The sequence below is a fragment of the Pyrus communis genome, chromosome 3 (genome assembly GCF_963583255.1).
Source record: "Pyrus communis chromosome 3, drPyrComm1.1, whole genome shotgun sequence".
NCBI classification, from domain to species: Eukaryota; Viridiplantae; Streptophyta; class Magnoliopsida; order Rosales; family Rosaceae; genus Pyrus; species Pyrus communis.
In genome coordinates, this window is record NC_084805.1 from 29,446,544 (window position 1) to 29,466,642 (window position 20,099).

General features: G+C 41.7%; 6 protein-coding genes across 10 annotated transcripts; 3 read left to right on the forward strand and 3 right to left on the reverse strand.

Annotated features, from left to right (window-relative positions):
- Positions 1 to 172: 172 nt before the first annotated feature.
- LOC137729368 (uncharacterized) lies at positions 173 to 2,721 on the reverse strand. The gene is made up of 2 exons (XM_068468307.1): positions 2,589 to 2,721; positions 173 to 2,450 (listed from the first exon to the last, which is right to left on the reverse strand). The coding sequence occupies exon 2, from the start codon at positions 2,262 to 2,264 to the stop codon at positions 366 to 368; it is 1,899 nt and encodes a 632-aa protein (XP_068324408.1). The 5' UTR covers positions 2,265 to 2,450; positions 2,589 to 2,721; the 3' UTR covers positions 173 to 365.
- Positions 2,722 to 3,828: 1,107 nt separating this feature from the next.
- On the forward strand, positions 3,829 to 7,679 carry LOC137729200 (polyadenylate-binding protein RBP45B-like). 3 transcript variants are annotated; one of them, XM_068468058.1, is made up of 6 exons: positions 3,829 to 4,209; positions 4,439 to 4,907; positions 6,781 to 6,836; positions 6,915 to 7,045; positions 7,135 to 7,231; positions 7,314 to 7,679. In XM_068468058.1, exons 1-6 carry the CDS (start codon positions 3,922 to 3,924, stop codon positions 7,500 to 7,502), a joined length of 1,230 nt encoding a protein of 409 aa, XP_068324159.1. In that variant the 5' UTR covers positions 3,829 to 3,921; the 3' UTR covers positions 7,503 to 7,679. The 3 variants fall into 3 exon arrangements, 2 of the variants coding, with proteins under 2 accessions (XP_068324159.1, XP_068324160.1); XR_011067975.1 differs by lacking the exons at positions 7,135 to 7,231; positions 7,314 to 7,679 and adding an exon at positions 5,295 to 5,375 and having other exon boundaries at positions 6,915 to 6,988; XM_068468059.1 differs by lacking the exons at positions 7,135 to 7,231; positions 7,314 to 7,679 and having other exon boundaries at positions 6,915 to 7,049.
- A 496-nt stretch (positions 7,680 to 8,175) lies between these two features.
- On the forward strand, positions 8,176 to 10,211 carry LOC137729201 (mediator of RNA polymerase II transcription subunit 21). The gene is made up of 5 exons (XM_068468060.1): positions 8,176 to 8,358; positions 8,994 to 9,214; positions 9,560 to 9,637; positions 9,754 to 9,805; positions 9,934 to 10,211. The coding sequence occupies exons 2-5, from the start codon at positions 9,008 to 9,010 to the stop codon at positions 10,008 to 10,010; spliced, it is 414 nt and encodes a 137-aa protein (XP_068324161.1). The 5' UTR covers positions 8,176 to 8,358; positions 8,994 to 9,007; the 3' UTR covers positions 10,011 to 10,211.
- Positions 10,212 to 10,764: 553 nt separating this feature from the next.
- On the reverse strand, positions 10,765 to 15,579 carry LOC137729721 (uncharacterized). 3 transcript variants are annotated; one of them, XM_068468731.1, is made up of 3 exons: positions 15,483 to 15,579; positions 11,362 to 12,434; positions 10,765 to 11,223 (listed from the first exon to the last, which is right to left on the reverse strand). In XM_068468731.1, exons 2-3 carry the CDS (start codon positions 12,401 to 12,403, stop codon positions 10,955 to 10,957), a joined length of 1,311 nt encoding a protein of 436 aa, XP_068324832.1. In that variant the 5' UTR covers positions 12,404 to 12,434; positions 15,483 to 15,579; the 3' UTR covers positions 10,765 to 10,954. The 3 variants fall into 3 exon arrangements, with proteins under 3 accessions (XP_068324832.1, XP_068324829.1, XP_068324830.1); XM_068468728.1 differs by having other exon boundaries at positions 10,765 to 12,434; XM_068468729.1 differs by lacking the exon at positions 15,483 to 15,579 and adding an exon at positions 13,577 to 13,846 and having other exon boundaries at positions 10,765 to 12,434.
- A 245-nt stretch (positions 15,580 to 15,824) lies between these two features.
- Positions 15,825 to 18,260, forward strand: LOC137729018 (iron-sulfur cluster assembly SufBD family protein ABCI8, chloroplastic-like). The gene is made up of 2 exons (XM_068467836.1): positions 15,825 to 17,336; positions 17,769 to 18,260. Exons 1-2 carry the CDS (start codon positions 15,906 to 15,908, stop codon positions 17,985 to 17,987), a joined length of 1,650 nt encoding a protein of 549 aa, XP_068323937.1. The 5' UTR covers positions 15,825 to 15,905; the 3' UTR covers positions 17,988 to 18,260.
- Positions 18,261 to 18,312: 52 nt separating this feature from the next.
- LOC137729019 (SWI/SNF complex subunit SWI3B-like) lies at positions 18,313 to 20,099 on the reverse strand. Its single transcript, XM_068467837.1, has 2 exons — positions 19,438 to 20,099; positions 18,313 to 19,199 (listed from the first exon to the last, which is right to left on the reverse strand). The coding sequence occupies exons 1-2, from the start codon at positions 20,062 to 20,064 to the stop codon at positions 18,315 to 18,317; spliced, it is 1,512 nt and encodes a 503-aa protein (XP_068323938.1). The 5' UTR covers positions 20,065 to 20,099; the 3' UTR covers positions 18,313 to 18,314.

Sequence of the window (20,099 nt, forward strand, 5' to 3'; positions counted from 1 at the left end):
ATGGGTTGGCAAATAGCTACCTGAAAGGCAAGCCTCAAGTTTTTGAGCAAGATTCATGTTGACTGCCATATAGGATCGATCGATTGTGTTAATTTACGTGTTATAATATAGATGGGCAATGTGATTGATATATTATGAATCTTGGGATATAGTATTAACGAAAAGATACATGTTTGTTACACAAGCGGATTTGTAATACCACGATGAGGCAACGACCGCACCGAAAAATTACAAAATCTTCCGAGTATCAAATATGCAACAAGGTTGCTACTACAATTCAATGGGACAAAAAAGTAAGGTTAAAAATACAATTATCATGACAAGAAAGAGTTCAGATTGAATTTTGAAACTTCATGGTTGCCAACTCATGTATTTACTCCAAGCACAAAACCATTGCTGTACGAAGGAAGATTGCTGGAAGGCTCGTGATGTTTCACCGGCGAGCGGAAAGGATTTGGAGTCACAGGATGTGTGATATGCAGTCCAGCACTTCGTAGAGCCTGTTTAGCGTTTGCGCACGAGAGTTCAGATTGATCAGTGAAGAATGCTGGGACGGCCATGGACTTGATTGAATTAAGAGATCCACCCCAATTTGCATAGCTATCCAATCCACAGTTCAGTGCAACAATGACATGGGGTGGAGGTAGGTAGGAGGCTTCCTCCTGATAAACACCCCTGACAAGATTCACCCTCACCCTGCTACCGATACCTGAAGTTGTCCCCGACAAATTTGTTGGAACTTCAGAACCTACCATAACAATTAGCACGTTCCCCAATCCATTGAGCAAATGACCAACCTCTGCAAATGCCGGCATCCAATCCAATTCTCCCTCTGGCCCTAGGTAGTGAACAATCACCTCCTTGCCCTTCTGCAATAAGTTCTTTGAGCTGATGTTGAGAGTCGTTAATATGTAATAAACCGTCAATGGGTGAGAGAGGATATCAGCAACAGGGCTTGACAATGGCAGTGACCGAAGGTTGTAGTATTCCGACCAACAAGAGAGGAGGATTGGACTTGACATACCATCTCTTACATGATGTTGAAAAGATGAGTCGCGTGGAAACTCTTCATCATTGAGCCCTCCCCAAGCATCCCAGAGTCCACCTTTAACAGGAAGAAGACCAAAAGGGCAATGAGAATAGCAACTGCACTTTCTCCTCCACATGCCCTTCTGATGGATGCCCAATGATTCAAGCCATTTACAAGGTTGATCAGCATCACAAGCGAACATGAAGATGTTCATCTCAAGCTCTTCTTCCCTTTCCATCATAGCCTTGTAAAGACCGCACATACTCTTATGTGTTTCTTTCGTATGCTGCTTCTGGCAGACAGAACTACAGTAGACCACAGCTCGACATCGTCCACAAGAGAGAGCCTGTTCACTGTGGATTTCTTTCTCACATGCTGCACACTGCTTCAAGCTGCCATTTAAGTAGACTCTTATATCAACAAAACTCTCCTCTTTTGACAGTTCTGCATATTTGGTTGGGGTTGAGCTAGCCGTTGTACTAGCCTTCTCTTCGTATGCCTGGCCAGGTGGGTGCGAAATTGTAACTGCAACAAGATCATAACCTTTGGCCATTTCTTGTGGCCACTGAACATCAACTGTTTCAATAAACGGTTCAAAGTGCATTAACCTTGACCACTTTGGACCGCCTTCTTTGTCCTCCTGCAGCAATGGGTGCACCAGAGCTATGGCTTTCATGAATGCATACACAAACTTAAGCTCTTCAGAACTCGGATGCCTAAACCTAAGACTCCCTGATGACGTGCATCTGGCAACATCAATGACAGGGAAGCGATCACTCCCTGACACTTCGAGTGACAAAGATTTGATCATTTTCCTATTCGAGGGAAACATCAATGCCTCCCGTTCATATGTGACCCGTAAAAGCTCAACATTTGGCACTTGAACTGTCTCTCTCGAGCCAGTCATCTTCTTTGCATCACTTTGAGACCGAAACATATGAAACCCTATATCGCCACCATCCCCTCCAACGAATTGAACACACGGAAATGGCTGTTTCTTGCCAGACCAATCGGTATCTTTCCCAACCCGGACACCAAAAATATGCCCGGGACACAACCTTTTCCAGGGATCAGTCCTATACAGAGCTGCTGATGCTTTGTAGATGGACTTGATAAAATTTGGAGCAATGCCTTCCACATTCATAAGACATGTCCCTGATCCGGGACCAAGCCCCGGACCGGACCCAAATTGCTCCTGGAATCTATCGAACAAGTTCTTCAAATGCAAATCCATTTCGATTTTCGATTTCGACCCAAGTACAAAGATCTAACCAACTCCTTGATCACACCAGTAAAAACCCAATTCATAAAATGACTGCCCTTTTCTTTGCTTCACGTAAAAATCCAACAAATCCAGTCAAACCCAAAATATCTGTTCATTCATACATATTGCTTGCAAGACAAAAAAAACCCAGAAACTCTACAAAATCCAAAGTACGGGAGGTGTGATAATTCACTTCAAAAGCTACTAAATTACATGAAAATCCCAATTAAATTAAGCAAATGGGGATCAAATGAACCTACAGAACTTGATGGATGAAAACATTAGTGATCGTACCAGTAAAAGTTGAGGACTTTACTTCTCTCTTTCGAGTTCTCAGATCCAGAGCATCGCGGAAGATTGAAGCATTTGAAGTTTTTTTTGTGGGCAACACTCGCAAGTGAGAGTGAAGCTGAAAACTAGGATAAAAAATTTACCGTGCGAGCAACCTGTGTTGTCGTTTCACGGTCTTCATTCGTCAAAGCTGTATTCACGGTTGTCGGGCTCATATGAAAATTGGCCCAAATTATGACGAAATCTAAAATTCGCAAGGGTGGGTCAAGCCACTCATCCAATGCGTTTGGCCGTGTGCATTGCAAGTTGTACTTATACGAGATTAGATGATAATTGAATATAACGGCTCTTGTGTCTGTTGTGATAATTTTTGATTATTTAACTTGCTATGTTGTTCTGCGTTCTGTTAGACTATGAATTACATGAACAAATGTAGTTAAATAAGACAACAGGCGGGTTAGATCACTGTTCAATAGAGATAACACTGATTTAGTGGATACAAGAGATTTATTTAAATGTTTTTGTTGATTGATATATGGTCTCTCATTTTGTCTCATACAAATTTAAAAGACGTTGATGTGGACTATTACGTGGTAGAAAATAGTAAGACGCAAAACATTATTGTAATAGTTCGAACGCTTTTCCTCCTCATAATAATAACTTTTTTGAAAAAAGTAAGATGCAAAACATTGCTCAATAGACGAGATAAATCATCATCACTTGGAAGATTAGTGTTTTAATTGTACCATTTGGACAAGAAATAAAAAAGGGTACTTGTTAAAATAAAAAGGTATAATTTGCGTTGCCAGCAGTTCTCGTTGGTGTGCGATCTATATGTAAATCCATATCGGTGGTAGCTGTTCTATGCCAAGTGTAAGTCACTCTACCTTGAGATTGTGGGTTTACCTGACGCTGGTGGTGAGAGTAATCAATTTCCTCTTAAACTTTTTTGTTACCAGAAAAAAGAAAAAGTTATTAATTTGAGCCATAAAAATTGGAGCCGATGCACTGTGGACACATGTAACATGGGTCCATTTATTGGGGGCCTTATTTAATTGGGCCTAGTTTTTGCCCAGGTGGTATAAAATAGGATCCACAATAATGGGCCACATCCACCGACAAGCCCAAATTATTAAAAAATTGCCACGCGAGCGGCTTACGTGTCTGCTCCTAGGAAATCCAAATCCCTAATCTAATCCCTCTGCTTTTAAAATCTGTCCGTCTGGCTTTTTGTCGCCTTCTCTCTCTCTCTCTCTCTCTCTCAGGACCTTGTCGTCCTCTCCCTTAGGGTTTCTCTGTCTCTCTCTCTCTCCTCCCCTTCTCTCTCTACATTCACATGATGATGCAACCGGGTGCAGGCGGTGTGGCTCCGTCGGCATTGGGCCAGCAGCCCGCCCAGCAGTATGGCCAGCAACCCGCGCAGCCCTACATGATGATGCCACCACCTACTGCCCAGGCACCTGCCATGTGGGCCCCGCAGTCGCATGTGGCCCCTCCGGCTCCGCAGCTCCCCCAGCACTCCCAGCCCGCCTCCGCCGACGAGGTACGCACGCTTTGGATCGGCGACCTGCAGTACTGGATGGAGGAGAACTATCTCTACAATATTTTTCTTCACACCGGCGAGGTTCTTTGCTTCTCTCATTAGTCTGTTAGATCTTTTGTTTTGCTTTATAATCGCACCCAATTATACATACACACACACACACACACACATTCATATACGTATACGTTTGAAGCTCTGATATTTATATCTGTGTATTTAAGGATATAGATATACAAGTGTTTTATTGCAATTATAATTATATAATTGAAGGTTAGCGTTTATTTATTTTCTTGTTAATTATGTGTTGTAGGTTGTTTCTGTGAAAGTCATCCGCAACAAGCAAACTTGTCAATCAGAGGGTTACGGGTTCATCGAATTCAATAGCCGTGCTGCTGCGGAAAGAGTGCTTCAGGCATTCAATGGTACCCCAATGCCAAATGGTGCCCAGAATTTTAGATTGAACTGGGCATCTACCGGCGAGAAGCGTTCGGATGATACCCCGGATTATACGATATTTGTTGGAGATTTGGCTGCTGATGTGACGGATTATGTGCTACAAGAGACATTCAGGGCCCGTTATCCATCATGTAAGAGTGCCAAGGTCGTCATTGATAGGCTCACTGGGTGCACCAAGGGGTATGGATTTGTTAAGTTTGGAGATGAGTCTGAACAGATGCGTGCCATGACTGAGATGAATGGAGTTCTATGCTCTACAAGGCCTATGCGAATTGGACCAGCAGCAAACAAAAACGCCGGGGGCAGTCAGCAGTATTCAAATGGTATGTTCTATATGGTTTCATTCATGTACGTATGGCTTTTTGGTTGTGGCTGCATGCAATTATTTTTGTGTTGCATTTTGGGAGAGGAGTATAAGAACTTTAATTGGTTGTTATTTCTGTATGACTGGTGTGTTCCCTTTTGTGTTTTACCCAATATGAATTACTAGTATGCCATAGTAAGGTAGTGCATTCCGGTTCTGATATGGTATCCAATGTGCGAAACATTACTTTTCAGTTGGCTAAGTTTGCTTTGTTTGAGCTTTACTCTCGACGATGAGCAGTGCTTTCCAATTCATTTGATTCATATAATTTCAATAGAAAATTTGGGCAAAGGTAAATGATATTAAAATCTTGACAACTTATAGAACTCCTGTTGTCTCAAAGCAGGGTGTCAGGAGGCTCTGTCATCTAAGGGCCAGATACTGATTTCAGCTGAAATGGTCTCCCCTTAGTGCGTGGCCTTGCTAGGTCAGTTTCAATTTAACGTACTGGCCTTTACTCTTATGTGGCATTTGTTATGCTGCATTTTTGAATTTTAAATTTTCTTTTCCAGCCCCCATTCTGGTGGTTCAGCTTTCAGTGAAATTACATGTTGTGATTGTTCTAGTTTCACTTGAGTATGATACCTGTATACTGGTGGTTAAGTTATCTTGTTGTTTGGCTAAAAAAGTGCCCTCCAAAATATTTACATCTTTAATTCCTTACGTATCGTCCCCATCTGCCCTTTACATTTTCGTTCACTTTTACCATTCCTCCTAGTGGTCCACATATTGATTGACGCTGGTTAATCCTGTTGTCTTCAATTCCTGAGGAAGGGTTCTGGAAGGAGTTCCTGTTGCAACCCATTGGAATTTCCTGGAACTTTGTCTAGTTGGCTGGCCATCATTGTCAGTACCTCATAACTTAGACTTTCTATGATATTTGACTAGGTTTTACCATTATATTTTAAACCAGACTGGGCTGGATGTTGGTTCAACTGGATAACCATGCACATATACTTAATTCGAGTTGATTGATTCATTGGACTAAATTTGTGAACTTGATAATTCCATGTAGATAACAATGTCACTTAGGTAACTGATAAAGGACCAGTCTGTCCAACCAGTTAATCAACTTTGACAACAAATGTTGTACATTCTAAATTTCAAACCTCTGACCAAGGAGCACAAATGAATGTGGCACGACCATCACAATATCCATGGTTTGTCAGCCTTCGAACAATCTTATTCCTTGTTTTACTTCTTACAATTAAAGCACAGTCAGCTCAAACAGTTCGCATGTAGGCCAAGCATGGTCTCTTTTTTGTCTGTTTTGTTTTGGATTTAGCATAGGGAAGTATTTGTGACCAAATTTTTTTTGTCAGTAATATTTGTTTGTTATGTGAGGGTAATGTGAGCGTAAGAATCATCCACACTGATGGAAACTACAGGGTAAGGTTTGATACTGGCATTGCTCACCAGGATTAATCTGCGTTTCCATACTATATTTTGGTTAGACCTTGCAGATTGTATTTGTTTAGGGATTAGAAGGCTGGCACTATGTGTGCATATGCATATGGTTTTCTGCTATACATGTGCATAATGCTTGTTGGGTCCCTTACATGTGGCACAATGTGGTTAGACGTTCTTAATTCTGTTGATAAGCCTTAAGATTATTGCATTACCGCAGTGGTTAGTTTGTTTGTCTGGTCTGAACGCACATGGGCAGTGAATAGTTTACATTGTTTTTATTTAATTTTTTTTGGGAGAAAGTATGGCCAGAAAATATGTCTGATTGTCTACACTTGCTTTTGTTTCTTTTATTGATAGCATAAGGGGGTTGTGAAGTGTTATTCTGCATATCTCAGCTGTTAGTTGAACTTTTTCATATGCAGCTTCATATCAAAATTCTCAGGGTGCAAAGAATGAGAGTGATCCGAACAATACAACTGTGGGTACTTTGTGTTTTATTCCATTTTTGAAATTACTTTTCAGCACATGCTTGTGACTTTGAATATTTTTGCTGCAGATATTTGTAGGTAATCTGGATGGTAATGTCACTGATGACCATTTGAGACAAGTTTTCAGCAAGTACGGTGAGCTAGTTCATGTCAAGATACCAATGGGCAAGCGATGTGGGTTTGTTCAGTTTGCAGACAGGTGAGCGGATCTGCTAGTCTTCTCTTTGGGGATTGTTTCCATGGATATCACTGAATCAAACCTTCTGTTTTGTGCTTATGCGTCATCAGAAGCTGTGCCGAAGAAGCATTGCGTGTACTAAATGGATCTCAGCTGGGTGCACAAAATATCCGTCTTTCATGGGGGCGCAGTCCTTCAAACAAGCAGGTGCGTACTATACTTGAACATAAAGCTGTTTAACTTTGTAAATGCCCTCGAACTCGACTGATGTTTACGATGGGTTTTTCAGCCCCAGGCAGATCCAAGCCAATGGAATGGTGGCGGCGGCTACTATGGATTTGCACCTACCCCCGATAGCTATGGGTACGCACAAGTTTCCCAAGACCCTAACGTGTACTATGGAAGTTATCCTGCTGCCGGGTACGGTAATTACCAGCAGCCGCAGCAGCAGCAGCAGCAACAAATCGGGTACAGCTGAGTTGAGCTTTTTTCCGTATTCGACTCTAGAGACCGATAATAATATTATGATACTGTTTTTGAATTGAGACCGAGTATTTTTGGTTTTTTCTTGGAGAAGTACTTTTGGATGTAGTTTTGTATTGCTGAGGTTACGGCATTCATGGAAGCCTTCTCGAATATTTTGGTTTTTGTAGTATTGCGTGTGTTGTTTTTCATGAATCACGGCCTTTACAGGTGTGGTGAACATCACCACGATAGATGAATGCGATTTAATCTACTTGTTATATAAATTTTAAAATTTAATCTCATTTAGTTGATGCAGTGGTGATGATCTCTACAACGTAAGGGTGGCGAGCAAACGTGTTCATTGAATCGAACAATTTTCTTTAAGCTTTTGTTTTGATGAATTGAGTCTGATAGCATTGCAGATTAGGGTTGGAAAAATGTAAAAATGCTACTATATTTTGGGTGACAACATGCACCCGACAAATGGAGCGTCCAATGTGCAGCAAAAGCCCAACGATCGAGGATCCAACGGTCACAGGGAGATGTTAATGTACAGGAGACGGACATTCATGCATGTTAGGAAATTGTTGGTGCATTCCCAAAAACCCCCTCAAGGGCTAAAGCCTAAAACGGCTCGTCTTTTTTTTTTTTTTTCATTTTTTCTTTTTAACTTTATGGGCTACATGACAGGCCCAAAGGCCCTAAAATGTTGATCACTAATTTTTGTGGGCTGGCCCAAAGACTTCGAAGCTTCTACAATCTACTACTTGCCGCCGGCTTCTCAATTAGTAGCCCCTCTCTCTCTGAGTTGCAGAGACCTCCGTCGCTACGCCGCTAACCTCTTCCAACGACGACGTTTCAGTAGCCAGGTACAATTTCTCTTCTCTTTTCTGATACAATTGGTATAATTTAGTGTCATATGACCCCATAGATTTTCGAAAAACTCACCGATGCTGCCGCCATACACTTCCACTTCCGCCGTGCTCTCTTTGTTCATCGGAGCTCCAATTTTCTTTCTTTCCAAACAGAAATTTAGGCTCTTTTCATTGCTGTTTATTTCTCGATTCTCTAAAATTTGTGGATTCTCCCTTTTATTGACCCTAGTCAGACAGAGAGTATATACATTGTAGAAAATAACTGCATTGTCAAGATTTTTTAATTTTTTTAATTTTTTTTAATTTTTATTTTTCATGTGGGGGCGTTAGCGGGTTTTGAAAATGTGGTAGGAAATCTGTGTTATATGAAGCTTGATTCATGCCTTTGTGTTGGTAACTTGCTGAAGGATCGATCTTTTATCCTGTGTTTGGGATACTTCTTATTTGATAGGTGTAAATGTAATGTTGGAGAAAAACAAAAAATATTCAGTTTGGAGATTTAGTAATGACTAGCTCTATGATTCCTTGTTTTCTTGAGCCACATTACGGATATTGTATTCGGTTTTCATGAGTTTATGTATGGGGTATTAGAGTTGGGTAACCTATTATCTCTGTAAATTTCATGGCAGGGCGAGCTTGCTCGATGGATATAATCTCCCAATTACAGGGGCAAGTGAACACAATTGCTTCTCTTACCTTCAATACCTTTGGGACACTACAAAGGGATTCTCCTCCAGTCCGACTTTCACCAAATTACCCAGAACCGCCAGCTAATCCTACCGAGGATGCTGCTGATTTTGCCCAACAACCCAAGCTCATGGGGGCAGCTCTTGTTAAGGCTGCTAAGCAGGTGCAGCATATTTCCATGTTTGATAACCCTACTATCTTGAATCATGTCAAGTATTCAAAATTTTGTAACTTATGGCGACCCAAGTTACCATATTCTAAACAGCGCATTCGTGCACATGGCTCTTTTCCTGAATGAATTCTTCTGTTTTAATACAAAGTATACTTTTACATTTCCACCGGGTTTGGCATAATGTGATAGTTTAAGCTTGTTTGTGGCCCAATTATTGGCATCGTAATTGCTTAAGTTTTGCTGATATGAGTTGAATTTGTCAATAGCATCTAGTTTATCAATTCATTCCGCTCTTGTGCTGTTCAACTAAGATACTACCGCCTAATTCTTGCACAGTTTGATGCATTAGTTGCAGCACTTCCATTAGCCGATGGAGGTGAAGAAGGGCAGCTGAAACGGATTGCAGAACTGCAGGTATGGGGTTCATATGTTTCTCCATCCAAGATCTTAATTTCTGTGTTACTTCATTTGACTGGGCTTCATAAGTTCATACGGTACCTCTTTCTCAATTTTTTGGTGAAACTTTTTAGGCCGAAAATGATGCTGTCGGACAAGAACTCCAGAGACAACTCGAAGCTGCAGGTGTATCTTTCCCTTCCGTCTTTCTAATTCTACGATACTTGTGCTCTTGAGAACTACTCCCTGCACTTGATATAAAAGTTGATTGGCTGCTGTGATAACTAACAATCTCAATGATATTCTGGTGCCAGAGAAAGAATTAAGGGAGGTCCGCGAATTGTTCGGCCAATCGGTAGAAAATTGCTTGAACTTGAAGAAACCCGACTGAAGACGACGATGTGACTAACGTATGGTTCTCCCGCTATTTCGATTCGTTTGGTCCCTTGTCTTATGTAAACGTTCAAAGAATCTGCAAGCTGTAATCTCTACAGATTCAATTTTTTATTAACTGACTGATGACTAAAGCCCAAAGAGGTAAACTCTTTGTGATTTGTTGTTTCATTTGAAAGTTGATAGAAGATCAAAGATATGAGTTGTAACTATAATACTAAATTTGAGCGGATGTTAAATTTTAGCTAAAAAGACTATACCGGCGCTGAATACATCTTTGTTTGATCCACTCTACGAACTGAAAGCAAGATCTTGCAAAACAACCACGCAACGCCCAGATCTTTCTTCCAACGTCCAACGGAGTTACGGAGGTCACAACAACTCGCCTAAAGGTCATCTCCAACCATTCCGGCCAAAGGGTTATAGGGCTAAAAATAGCCCGTTTTGACATGAAAACCATCTCCAATCAAGAGCTAGGCCAAAGGGTTTGTGGTTCCCATCCGGCCAAAAATGGGAGAACCGGTCAAAGGGCTGGTCAAGAGCAGCCAGCCCTATAGCCTAGCCTTTTGGCGCCAGAATGTCAAGCTTGACATTTTGCTAGCCCTCCAGCTTAGCCCATTTGAATGCCGACAACTACCTGGCGACTACATAACGCTAGCTAGCAATGGTTAGCTGACGTCATGCTGCCGTTAGGTTACCGTTGGAATTATCAAAAACCGATTAAAAACAATATTTGGGAAAGAGTAACGAAAACATGCAGAAACTTGTAAATAGTTGCCAACATTATCCGAAAGGTACAAATTAAAATCAGAGCAGAAATGCATAAACTGATACTAAAAACATCCTCAAATGTTGAATACTTAAAAAAAAAACAACCTCAGACACTATTAACTGTCTCGTTCTCATACCGACAACCGAAATGTTAGATGTTGCCGCATGGATCTACGATTGTGCAGCTGGAATGACATCTTCGACGTCACACTCCATGTTGCTAATGCCATCAGAAGTAGGGATTTGAGGTTCGGCAGTTCCCAGAGGAATAGATCCTTCTGCAGCAATCTTTGATTCGGATGGAATACTAACCGGAGCAGCAAAAGGAGTTTGGTTGAGTTCTATGTCCACGCTCTTTACCGCATCATGAACCAATGAACTCGTTTCAGGACTGACATCTGGAGGTTGAATTTGAGAATCCTTGCATACGGTTTCAATGCCTGGTATGAGAGCAACAGGGGCAGGTTCAGCAAATACAGGAGTTTGGTTGAGCTCGGGATTCGGGCTCTTTGCACCATCATGAACCAATGCGCTCTTTTCAGAATCCACAGCCTGAGGTTGAATTTGATTGTCCTTACCTTCAGTTTCAATGACTGGCATGGCAGCGATTCTTGCGGATTCAGCGAATACAGGCGTGTGGTTGAGTTCGACAACTGGCATGACAGTGGTCACTCTGGGTTCACCGAATACAGGCATTTGGTTGAGTTCAAGTCTGAAGCTCTTTACTTCATAAGGAGCTGACGCACTCTTTTCAGAACCCGCAGCCTGAATTTGAATTTCAGGAGCCTTACATACGGGTTCAACACCTGGTAGGTCAGCAATTGGTTCAGCTGCTGTTTCTGTTTTTGATGCCTTATTGGCCTCTACACCATTTGGCCCTTCCATTATTGTGGCAGCTTCAACTTCCTCCAGCACTTTCTCCTGTTGAACAACGTTATTATGCTCTGGCTTGGGCATAGTAGGGGCCGATTGGTTATCAGTTCCAGGTTCTGGAAATTGCTGTGGCATGACTTTTCCTCCCAAGGGCAGGACTGCATCATTCTTCAGCAAGTTCACAACCGGAGGAGTCACAAAAGAGAAAGGTTTGTTTTCAAGTGACTCCAGGATTCCAGACTGAGGGACAGAGGATTGAATTTGGTTAGGAACTGTAGGTATTTGGGGTTTCACCTCAACAGGTTGCCTATTACTTTGTTCTGATGGGCGGGCAGACTCATAACGCTGAGATTGTGGGTTGAGAGGTGGTATGGGAATTTCTCTTCTTTTGCACATCATAATATGAGGAGCAATGTCATTTGCTGGAGTAATGGGAGTGATTTTCTCCTGTAGAAACACAACACCCCTCAGCTGAGTGTCACTGTCTCCGACCCTAACATTCAGAAGATATCCAGCATCAAATGACCCCTCAATCACGCCAGTGACTACCTGGCCTACCATTTCATTCTCAACATCATCACTTGTACTTGCACTCTGTTTGGTTTTCTTCGAACTGTCAGGTCCTGGGATCACAGTTGGGTTCTCTGCAGGAGCCAAGTTTTCATCCTTACGTGGACGTCCACGTTTTCGCTTCATAGGGGGGTCTGGCGAAGATAGAGAGCCCGTTCCTTGACTCTGTTGATTCATGATGACAGATTTCACGTTTTAAAGTTTTCCCCTGCAATGGAAAAAGTAATTTCACAATCTTTCCTAGCACACGCTAACTGAAAACCGTATAAGATGAGCATGATTATCAAATATTGTTTTACCAATTATAACATGATATGACTACAAAGGGAAGGAGAAGAAAGTGAAATGAGTAACAATGATAACCATAAAGTCCTGAACCAGAGAGACAAAGCTGTTCTTATATCAGCATGATAATGTTTTCGCTCAATCAACTTAGAAATAGAAGTTTAACTTGAAAAACAGTAACAAACAAATATCTCTTCAATTTAATAAATTTATATCTGAATTCTTAACTCACACTCAGAAAATGCTACAAAAGTCTAATTGCAAAAGACCACAGATAGATCTCTCGATCTTAAGATCAATACCTAAACTGTTATACCTCAATCAATTTACAAATACCTCAAAAGCTTAAAGTTCATGCAATTGTTTCAACACCTAAACTGTTATACCTAAATCAATTTACAAACACCTCAAAAGCTTAAAGTTCATGCAATTGTTTTAGGTCAATCAACTTAGAAATGGAGGTTTAAATTTAATGACAATAACAACAAATACGGTCAAAATTTTAATTAATTTATATCTGCAATCACACTCAGAAAATGCTACAAAAGTGTGATTGCAAAAGACCACAGATAGATCTCTGGATCTTAACCTATACTATTATACCTCAATCAATTTACAAATAATCAAAAGTTTAAAGTTCATGCAGTTGTTTTAGCTCAATCAACTTAGAACAGACGTTTATATTTAATATCAATAACAAACAAATATCGCTTAAATTCAATTCATTATTAAATCTGAATTCACACTCAAGAAAATGCTAAAAAGGTCTAATTTGCAAAAGATCACATATAGATCCTTCAGGATGTTCAGATCTCCACCTATACTCTTACTCCTCAATCAAATTACAAGTCTATCAAGTTTAAAGTTTATATAATAACCACACAAAACAACAATTAGTCTAATAAAATTCACAATGAAAGAACAATGCTAAGAAAGTCTAATTTGAAAGGAAAATGAAACTCAGATAGAACTCTCTGAATCATCAGATCGCCATTGCTTCTGTACAAAGTAAAACAAAGAAAAACGCTCAATGGATAATCAGAGCCAAGGTTTTGAAATTCTCACCAAGTCTATGATCGGAATGAAGGATTGAGCTGTAGACCTCGATTCTTTCACGCTTGCGCTAAGAAAGGAATCTTTAATGGATAGATAGAGAGGAGAGAGGGGGAAGCATTGGATAGAGAGAAAAACATTATGTCAGGACCGTAACAGTTTTACGTTATGTCAGGACTGTAACAATTATAAATTTGGGCCGAGAGCTAGGGAAAAACGTAAAGTAGTCCAAATTTCGGTTACTCCAAACTTATCATAGCCCAATCCATTGAAACCTCAGGAGCAGGAATGTCCTCCTAAACGCACAGTCTGAACCTCCCCTCGCCCCAAACTTCAACAGTCATAGTAGTATCTACTTTCCTTCCTGGACACCCGAAACTTCAGGCTCAATGCAAAAGCATTGGAAGCTCTACTTCAGTATACGACTAAAAGATAATATATGGTTTCAAGTATTTATATAACCATGCTAGCTTTATACAAATCATTGATGCTATTGAGTTCTGAAGGAGGTATTGAAAGTTTAGAATGTTCTGAACAAATGTTTAGAGCAAAAGAAAGACAGAAAAGAGAGAGATAGAAAGAGCAACTTAGCAACTTCAATCATAACCATGTCCTTCATTTCTTTATTTGGTCCCAAGAATCTGCTAACATGATAAAGATAAGATTTAAGAGTTTCCTTAATTGTATCCCCAAAGACGCTGAAGCATTAAAGAGGTTTAAGAAACTATTATAGGAGCTCATAGTTCAATAATTTTATCTTGTAAGTTAGATTCAGTATAAACACTACCCAAGTACAAAAGCAGCAATCAAGAGATTAAAAAAATACAGGAACAAACTAAATATACCAAAGAATTTGACTGATCAAAATCCATCTCAACAATTGACCCCAATTCCAGCAATGACTATCCTAAAGCAGCAAAAGCTTTTGTGTTCCTCCGAAACACATGCACCCATAACACATGGCACAACCTTATCAGATTTTCCCACAAAGCTATGCCGCCATTATAAAAGAGAGTTGTGATCACATACTGACATAATCTAATTAAACTACCATATATTAACATACAACCCCATAATTCCCTGGCTAAATGACAATGTAATAACAGATGATAAACCGATTTCCAACCTTCCACATGTAACACCTACTAACACTTTTCTCTTATGAAGAAACTATTGATAAATATTTTCCCATGAGTGGAATTAGATTCATACATTATTGCAAAAACAACAGTTGAGCTAAACATAGTAAATGATACTATCATGGTTTGATTTTGTGCACTGCAATAAAGTAAGTTAATAAGATGTCAGAATTTCCTTCTCTCTCAATGTTTTCTTCGTCTCACCGCCACGTACTTGTTTCTCCGTTTATGCATCGCGCATTCTCATTCATAAAACATCTAAATTCTAATGTTGTGTGCAGAGCGCCCCATGTTACAGAAACCTTGATGTAGTAATAATAAACCCAAAATTAGACAAAATATGAACCCAAAAAGCATTAGCTGATATGGGTTAGGCGAGTTGGTCCGGGCAGAATGTGCCCGCGGCCCGACCCTTACACCTAAGTTCGAATCCCCCTCAATGATTAGAGTTTATTAAAAAAGATTCAATCTTTGAGAAATTAAAACAAATAGAAAACAATTTCTGATGGAAACAAACAGTCATTATTGTCACTCCATCACTCATCTCACTCGAGCAAAAGAAGAAAAAGGAAAATCATTTAATTTCAGCTCAGTCATTAATCAACCCGTACAAACATACAAAAATCTCTCTCTGGTTCCTCAGATCAAAACCCTAACGCTACCTCGATCAAATCATAGTAATTTCTCCAGTGATGCATTTTATGAAATAAAAAACAATAATGCAACGCCGGCGGAATTGTAATCACCGGAATGTCGACAAACGAGGAAGAAGAACTTACATGCGGCGGACGGCGGCCGGCGACGGCGAGGAAACGAGAGGTGGAATCAAATCAAGGAAATCCAAATCCGCGGCAATGGTGGGAAAATCAATTTTTCTGTTGGTTTATTTTATTTTATTTTCTTGGTTTTTGGGCCCGAAATAGGTTTTGTTTGGGTGTTGGCGCTGGACTGTGTTCCCGGGTGTTTGGACGCGGGAAATACTTTCCCACCGCGCACTGGTTAAGTGGGCCAGAACCTTGACCGGCCCATCAAAGTACTATGGGCCGATGAAAACTCCACGAGGCCCAAAGGGAAAGAGAGGTACGTGTGCAGTACACTAGACAGCTATAAAATCTCTGGCCACGAATTTGCCATAATCGTATTGCGCTTCTCGTCGTCGCGTCTTCCCCAACTCTCTCTGAAGTTTCTGAGCCACAGCAACCATGGCGTCTCTGCTAGCCAACGGAATCTCCAGCTTCTCTCCCCAAGCCGCCGCCGAACCGCCCAAGTTCCCCAAGGGGGTTCACCCAAAGCTCGATTCTTTGAAGCTTTCGGGTCAGAAAACCCCTGCTCCGAAAAGGGTCTTCCGGGTGCGAGCAGATGTCGGGTACGACCCAAAACCGATTGAATCCGATTCGGGCACTTCAGGTAAGCTTTCGATTGAGGAATTTCTTCGCAATCGCGAGTACGATAAGAAATTTGGGTTTAATATCGATATAGATTCGTTTTCGATTCCAAAGGGGCTTTCAAGGGAGACGATTAGGTTGATTTGGACGCTGAAGGGCGAGCCTGATTGGATGCTTGAATTTAGATTGAATGCTTTTGAGAAGTTTTTGACTATGAAGGAGCCCCAATGGTCTGATAATCGATACCCTGCCATTAATTTCCAAGATATGTGTTATTACTCTGCACCCAAGAAGAAACCCACTTTGAAGAACCTCGATGAGGCGGACCCGGAGCTTCTTAAGTACTTTGATAGGTTGGGAGTGCCGTTGAATGAGCAGAATCGATTGGCCAATGTTGCGGTGGACGCAGTTCTTGATAGTGTGTCGATAGCCACCACACATAGGAAGGCTTTGGAGGAAAAAGGTGTGATCTTTTGTTCGATATCGGAGGCTATTAGGGAGTACCCGGATTTAGTTAGGAAGCATTTGGGTAGAGTGGTGCCTACTGGGGATAATTATTATGCTGCTTTGAACTCTGCGGTGTTTAGTGATGGATCATTTTGTTACATACCAAAGGACACTAAATGCCCGATGCAGATTTCAACTTACTTTCGGATAAATGCATTGGAGACGGGACAGTTTGAGAGGACTTTGATAGTGGCTGATGATAGGAGTTTTGTGGAGTATTTGGAGGGGTGTACTGCGCCGTCATATGATACAAACCAACTTCATGCTGCAGTGGTAGAGTTGTATTGTGGTGAGGGGGCGGAAATTAAGTACTCCACAGTGCAGAATTGGTATGCCGGGGATGAGCAAGGGAAGGGCGGGATTTATAATTTTGTTACCAAGCGAGGGCTTTGTGCAGGGGCTCGCTCGAAAATATCTTGGACCCAGGTGGAGACTGGGTCTGCAATTACTTGGAAATATCCGAGTGTTGTTTTGGAGGGCGATGATTCTGTGGGCGAGTTCTATTCAGTCGCTTTGACTAATAATTATCAGCAGGCAGACACAGGTACAAAGATGATACACAAGGGCAAAAATACAAGAAGTAGAATTATTTCAAAGGGCATATCAGCTGGGAATTCAAGGAACTGTTATCGGGGCCTCGTGCAGGTTCAATCCAAGGCAGAGAATGCTAAAAATTCCTCACAGTGTGATTCAATGCTTATTGGAGATACTGCGGCTGCCAACACCTACCCATACATCCAGGTAACTTCATTTGATATTGTCTTTTCTTTTTTTCTTTTTTGGCATGAGATTACGTACGTTGTTTTTTAATACTCATGCTTGCCTTAGCCTGATGGTTATTTAGTGTGATGATTTTTTAGATTGATCCTTCATTGGATTGCATATTACTTTGTGTTACTCTGCCCTTGATACTTAATATGATGCTTCCTTCGAATATGAATTGCGTAGTATCATAAACTGTCTTTAATGCATTAGGCGATCGATTTATTTTCAGTACTTTCAAGACCTTCTGTATCTGGTGTGAATCTTGGTTTGGCTGTTTTTGCATTGATTTCCACTTCAATCCATTTCCAATATGTTGATTGGTTTTCGTCCATTTAGCGTCCGTATAATGTGGGACTATAATGGAGTGCTCGTTTATTCGTTAATGAGTTCCTCTCGTGTGTTTAACAGGTAAAGAATCCCACAGCTCGAATCGAACACGAAGCAAGTACCTCCAAAATTGGCGAAGACCAGCTGTTCTACTTTCAACAAAGGGGAATCGAGTATGAGAAAGCCATGGCCGCTATGATATCTGGGTTTTGCCGGGATGTATTCAACGAGCTCCCTGACGAGTTTGGGTCTGAGGTGAACCAACTGATTGGCTTGAAGCTTGAAAATTCAGTGGGTTAGAAAGCACCACTGGTTTAGGCACATAAGCTCAATCGATGAAAGTTCGATCTTTTTGTCAAACGGGTTTAAAATCCGAGTAGATTGCAAAGACGTTTTAACTTGATAGCTCTGTTGTGAAATGGCCAGAAAATGGAAAGCATATGTACATAGATTTTAGTTGTAAATGTGTATCCTCCGCTGTCAAGATACACAATGTAACGTAACGTAAGCGACAGAACTTCTATGGTGCACATAACATTAGTAATGCTTGTTATAAATTGAATTTAAGGTTATCAAATGTGTCGAACTTGCATTGAGGCAACGATAAACATACGCGAATGATGAAAATCAATTCGCTTTTACATTCTTCTCCTCCGCCCGTATCTCCTCCGCCCGTTCTGTAGTTTTTGGAGCAGCCCTTTTGCTAAATAAAAGCGTCATCTGATCGACGAAGAGCATGCTTTTCATTTGCTCCAGTTGTTCCCATTCTTTCTCCATCTGCAAATCCAACGCCTCGAAGCGAATAATCTTCTTTTGGATCTCTCTCAGCTGTACTTCTGTAATCCCCGATATTGATCTTCCCACATCCAGCCATTCCTTCTCAAGCTGTGAATTTGCATCTACAAAAGCTGCCCCCAGTGCATCCAGGTCACTTTTATTGTCTCCATTTAATTCAGCATCGGTTTCATGCTGTCTTGCACTCGAAGCCAGAGATGGAACACTCATTTTACTTGTTTCATAATCCGCCTCACACAGGGTTGTTACGGCAGCAGAAGCAGCAGCCTCTGCAACCTGTACGCCCGCCAGCGCTGACAGAAAGGCGGCCTGAGCCATAATTGGGTTGCTTGCATCTGCAAGAGGCGTGAGACGCATTCTTTTACTTAAGGACGGCGTTGTACCATCACCATTACCCTCCAATCCAGATTCAGCATCAGCTGCGTCTTCCTTCATTCCACTAGTCTGCTTGTAATCCAGATCCCCAGTAAACTCCTCGCCAAAAGGAATCTTGAGAAAATGAGCAACACATTCCTTCTCACTTCTCCCGACATGTTGTGCAACCTTCCTCCAATCGTCGCCATAATGCATAAGGGCTTCTAGAAGATGCAGAGTATCTTTATCAGCCCAGCCACTCCCCATCTCTTCATTGATTTCAACCCGCCTGAAATCGGAAGAACTTATGCCGATCTGATAGTTGCTGCGAACATAGCACCTTGCACACAGGGTCATGTCATTCTGTTCCCAACAACAAATTAAGAACATCAGTTGCAGCAAACTATAACACTCCATGGGATTGCAAAGCAAAATCAAAGCTAATCAATTCGAAGAAGATCAAATATTCCTTAAATTAGTCAAGTCGAACACGATCAAACGAAACCTATGAATGAATTTCAAATAGAGTGACAATTACATCAAGCTAATCAAATTCAATTCCAAATAAATCAATGGTAGCAAAAGAATGACAAGAACAGACCTTTTCGGAAACAAAGCAGGCAATGCTGCAAACAGACTTGCAGCCATTGCAAGTCCTCTTCTTTGGGCTCTCCTTGCTGGTCCCCGAAGACCCGTCCTTGGGACCGCCGGCGGGGGATTCAGCGCCGCCATTAGAGGACGCGGCGGCGGCCTTGCTGCTGTCCTTGTCCTCCCACCTGAGGGGCTTGTTGGGCGCGGAAGGAGTGTAATTGATCAAACCCCACGCCTCCAGGAAATCAAAAACCCTCCTAACGGAGCCGACGTCGCCGACGAGAGCCTTGCGGGCCTCCGTGAAGGTGAGCTTCCGAGAAGGGTTGACGGCCCTGGATTGGCTGACGATGGTGTTGCGATAGTACTTGTAGAGGCTAGGGCTTTTGGAAGGGGATCGAGAGTCGAAGAACTCGGGGAGGAATCGGACCTCGCAGTGGTGGATGTGGTCCGGCGAGAACCAGCTGGAATAGCTGGGGACGCGGATGACGTCGGCGTCAGAGGTGGGACGCGGTTGAGTTTGGCGTGGGGTGGCGGTGATTGGAGTCTCGGGATTGACGGGGATCGGAAGAGGAGTGGGTGGGGGTTTGGATGGGGTGTCGGAGGAGGAGAGGTCGACGGCCGCTGATTTGGTAGCCATGGAATTTAGCGGATCTAAGGTTTAGAGGCCTTTTC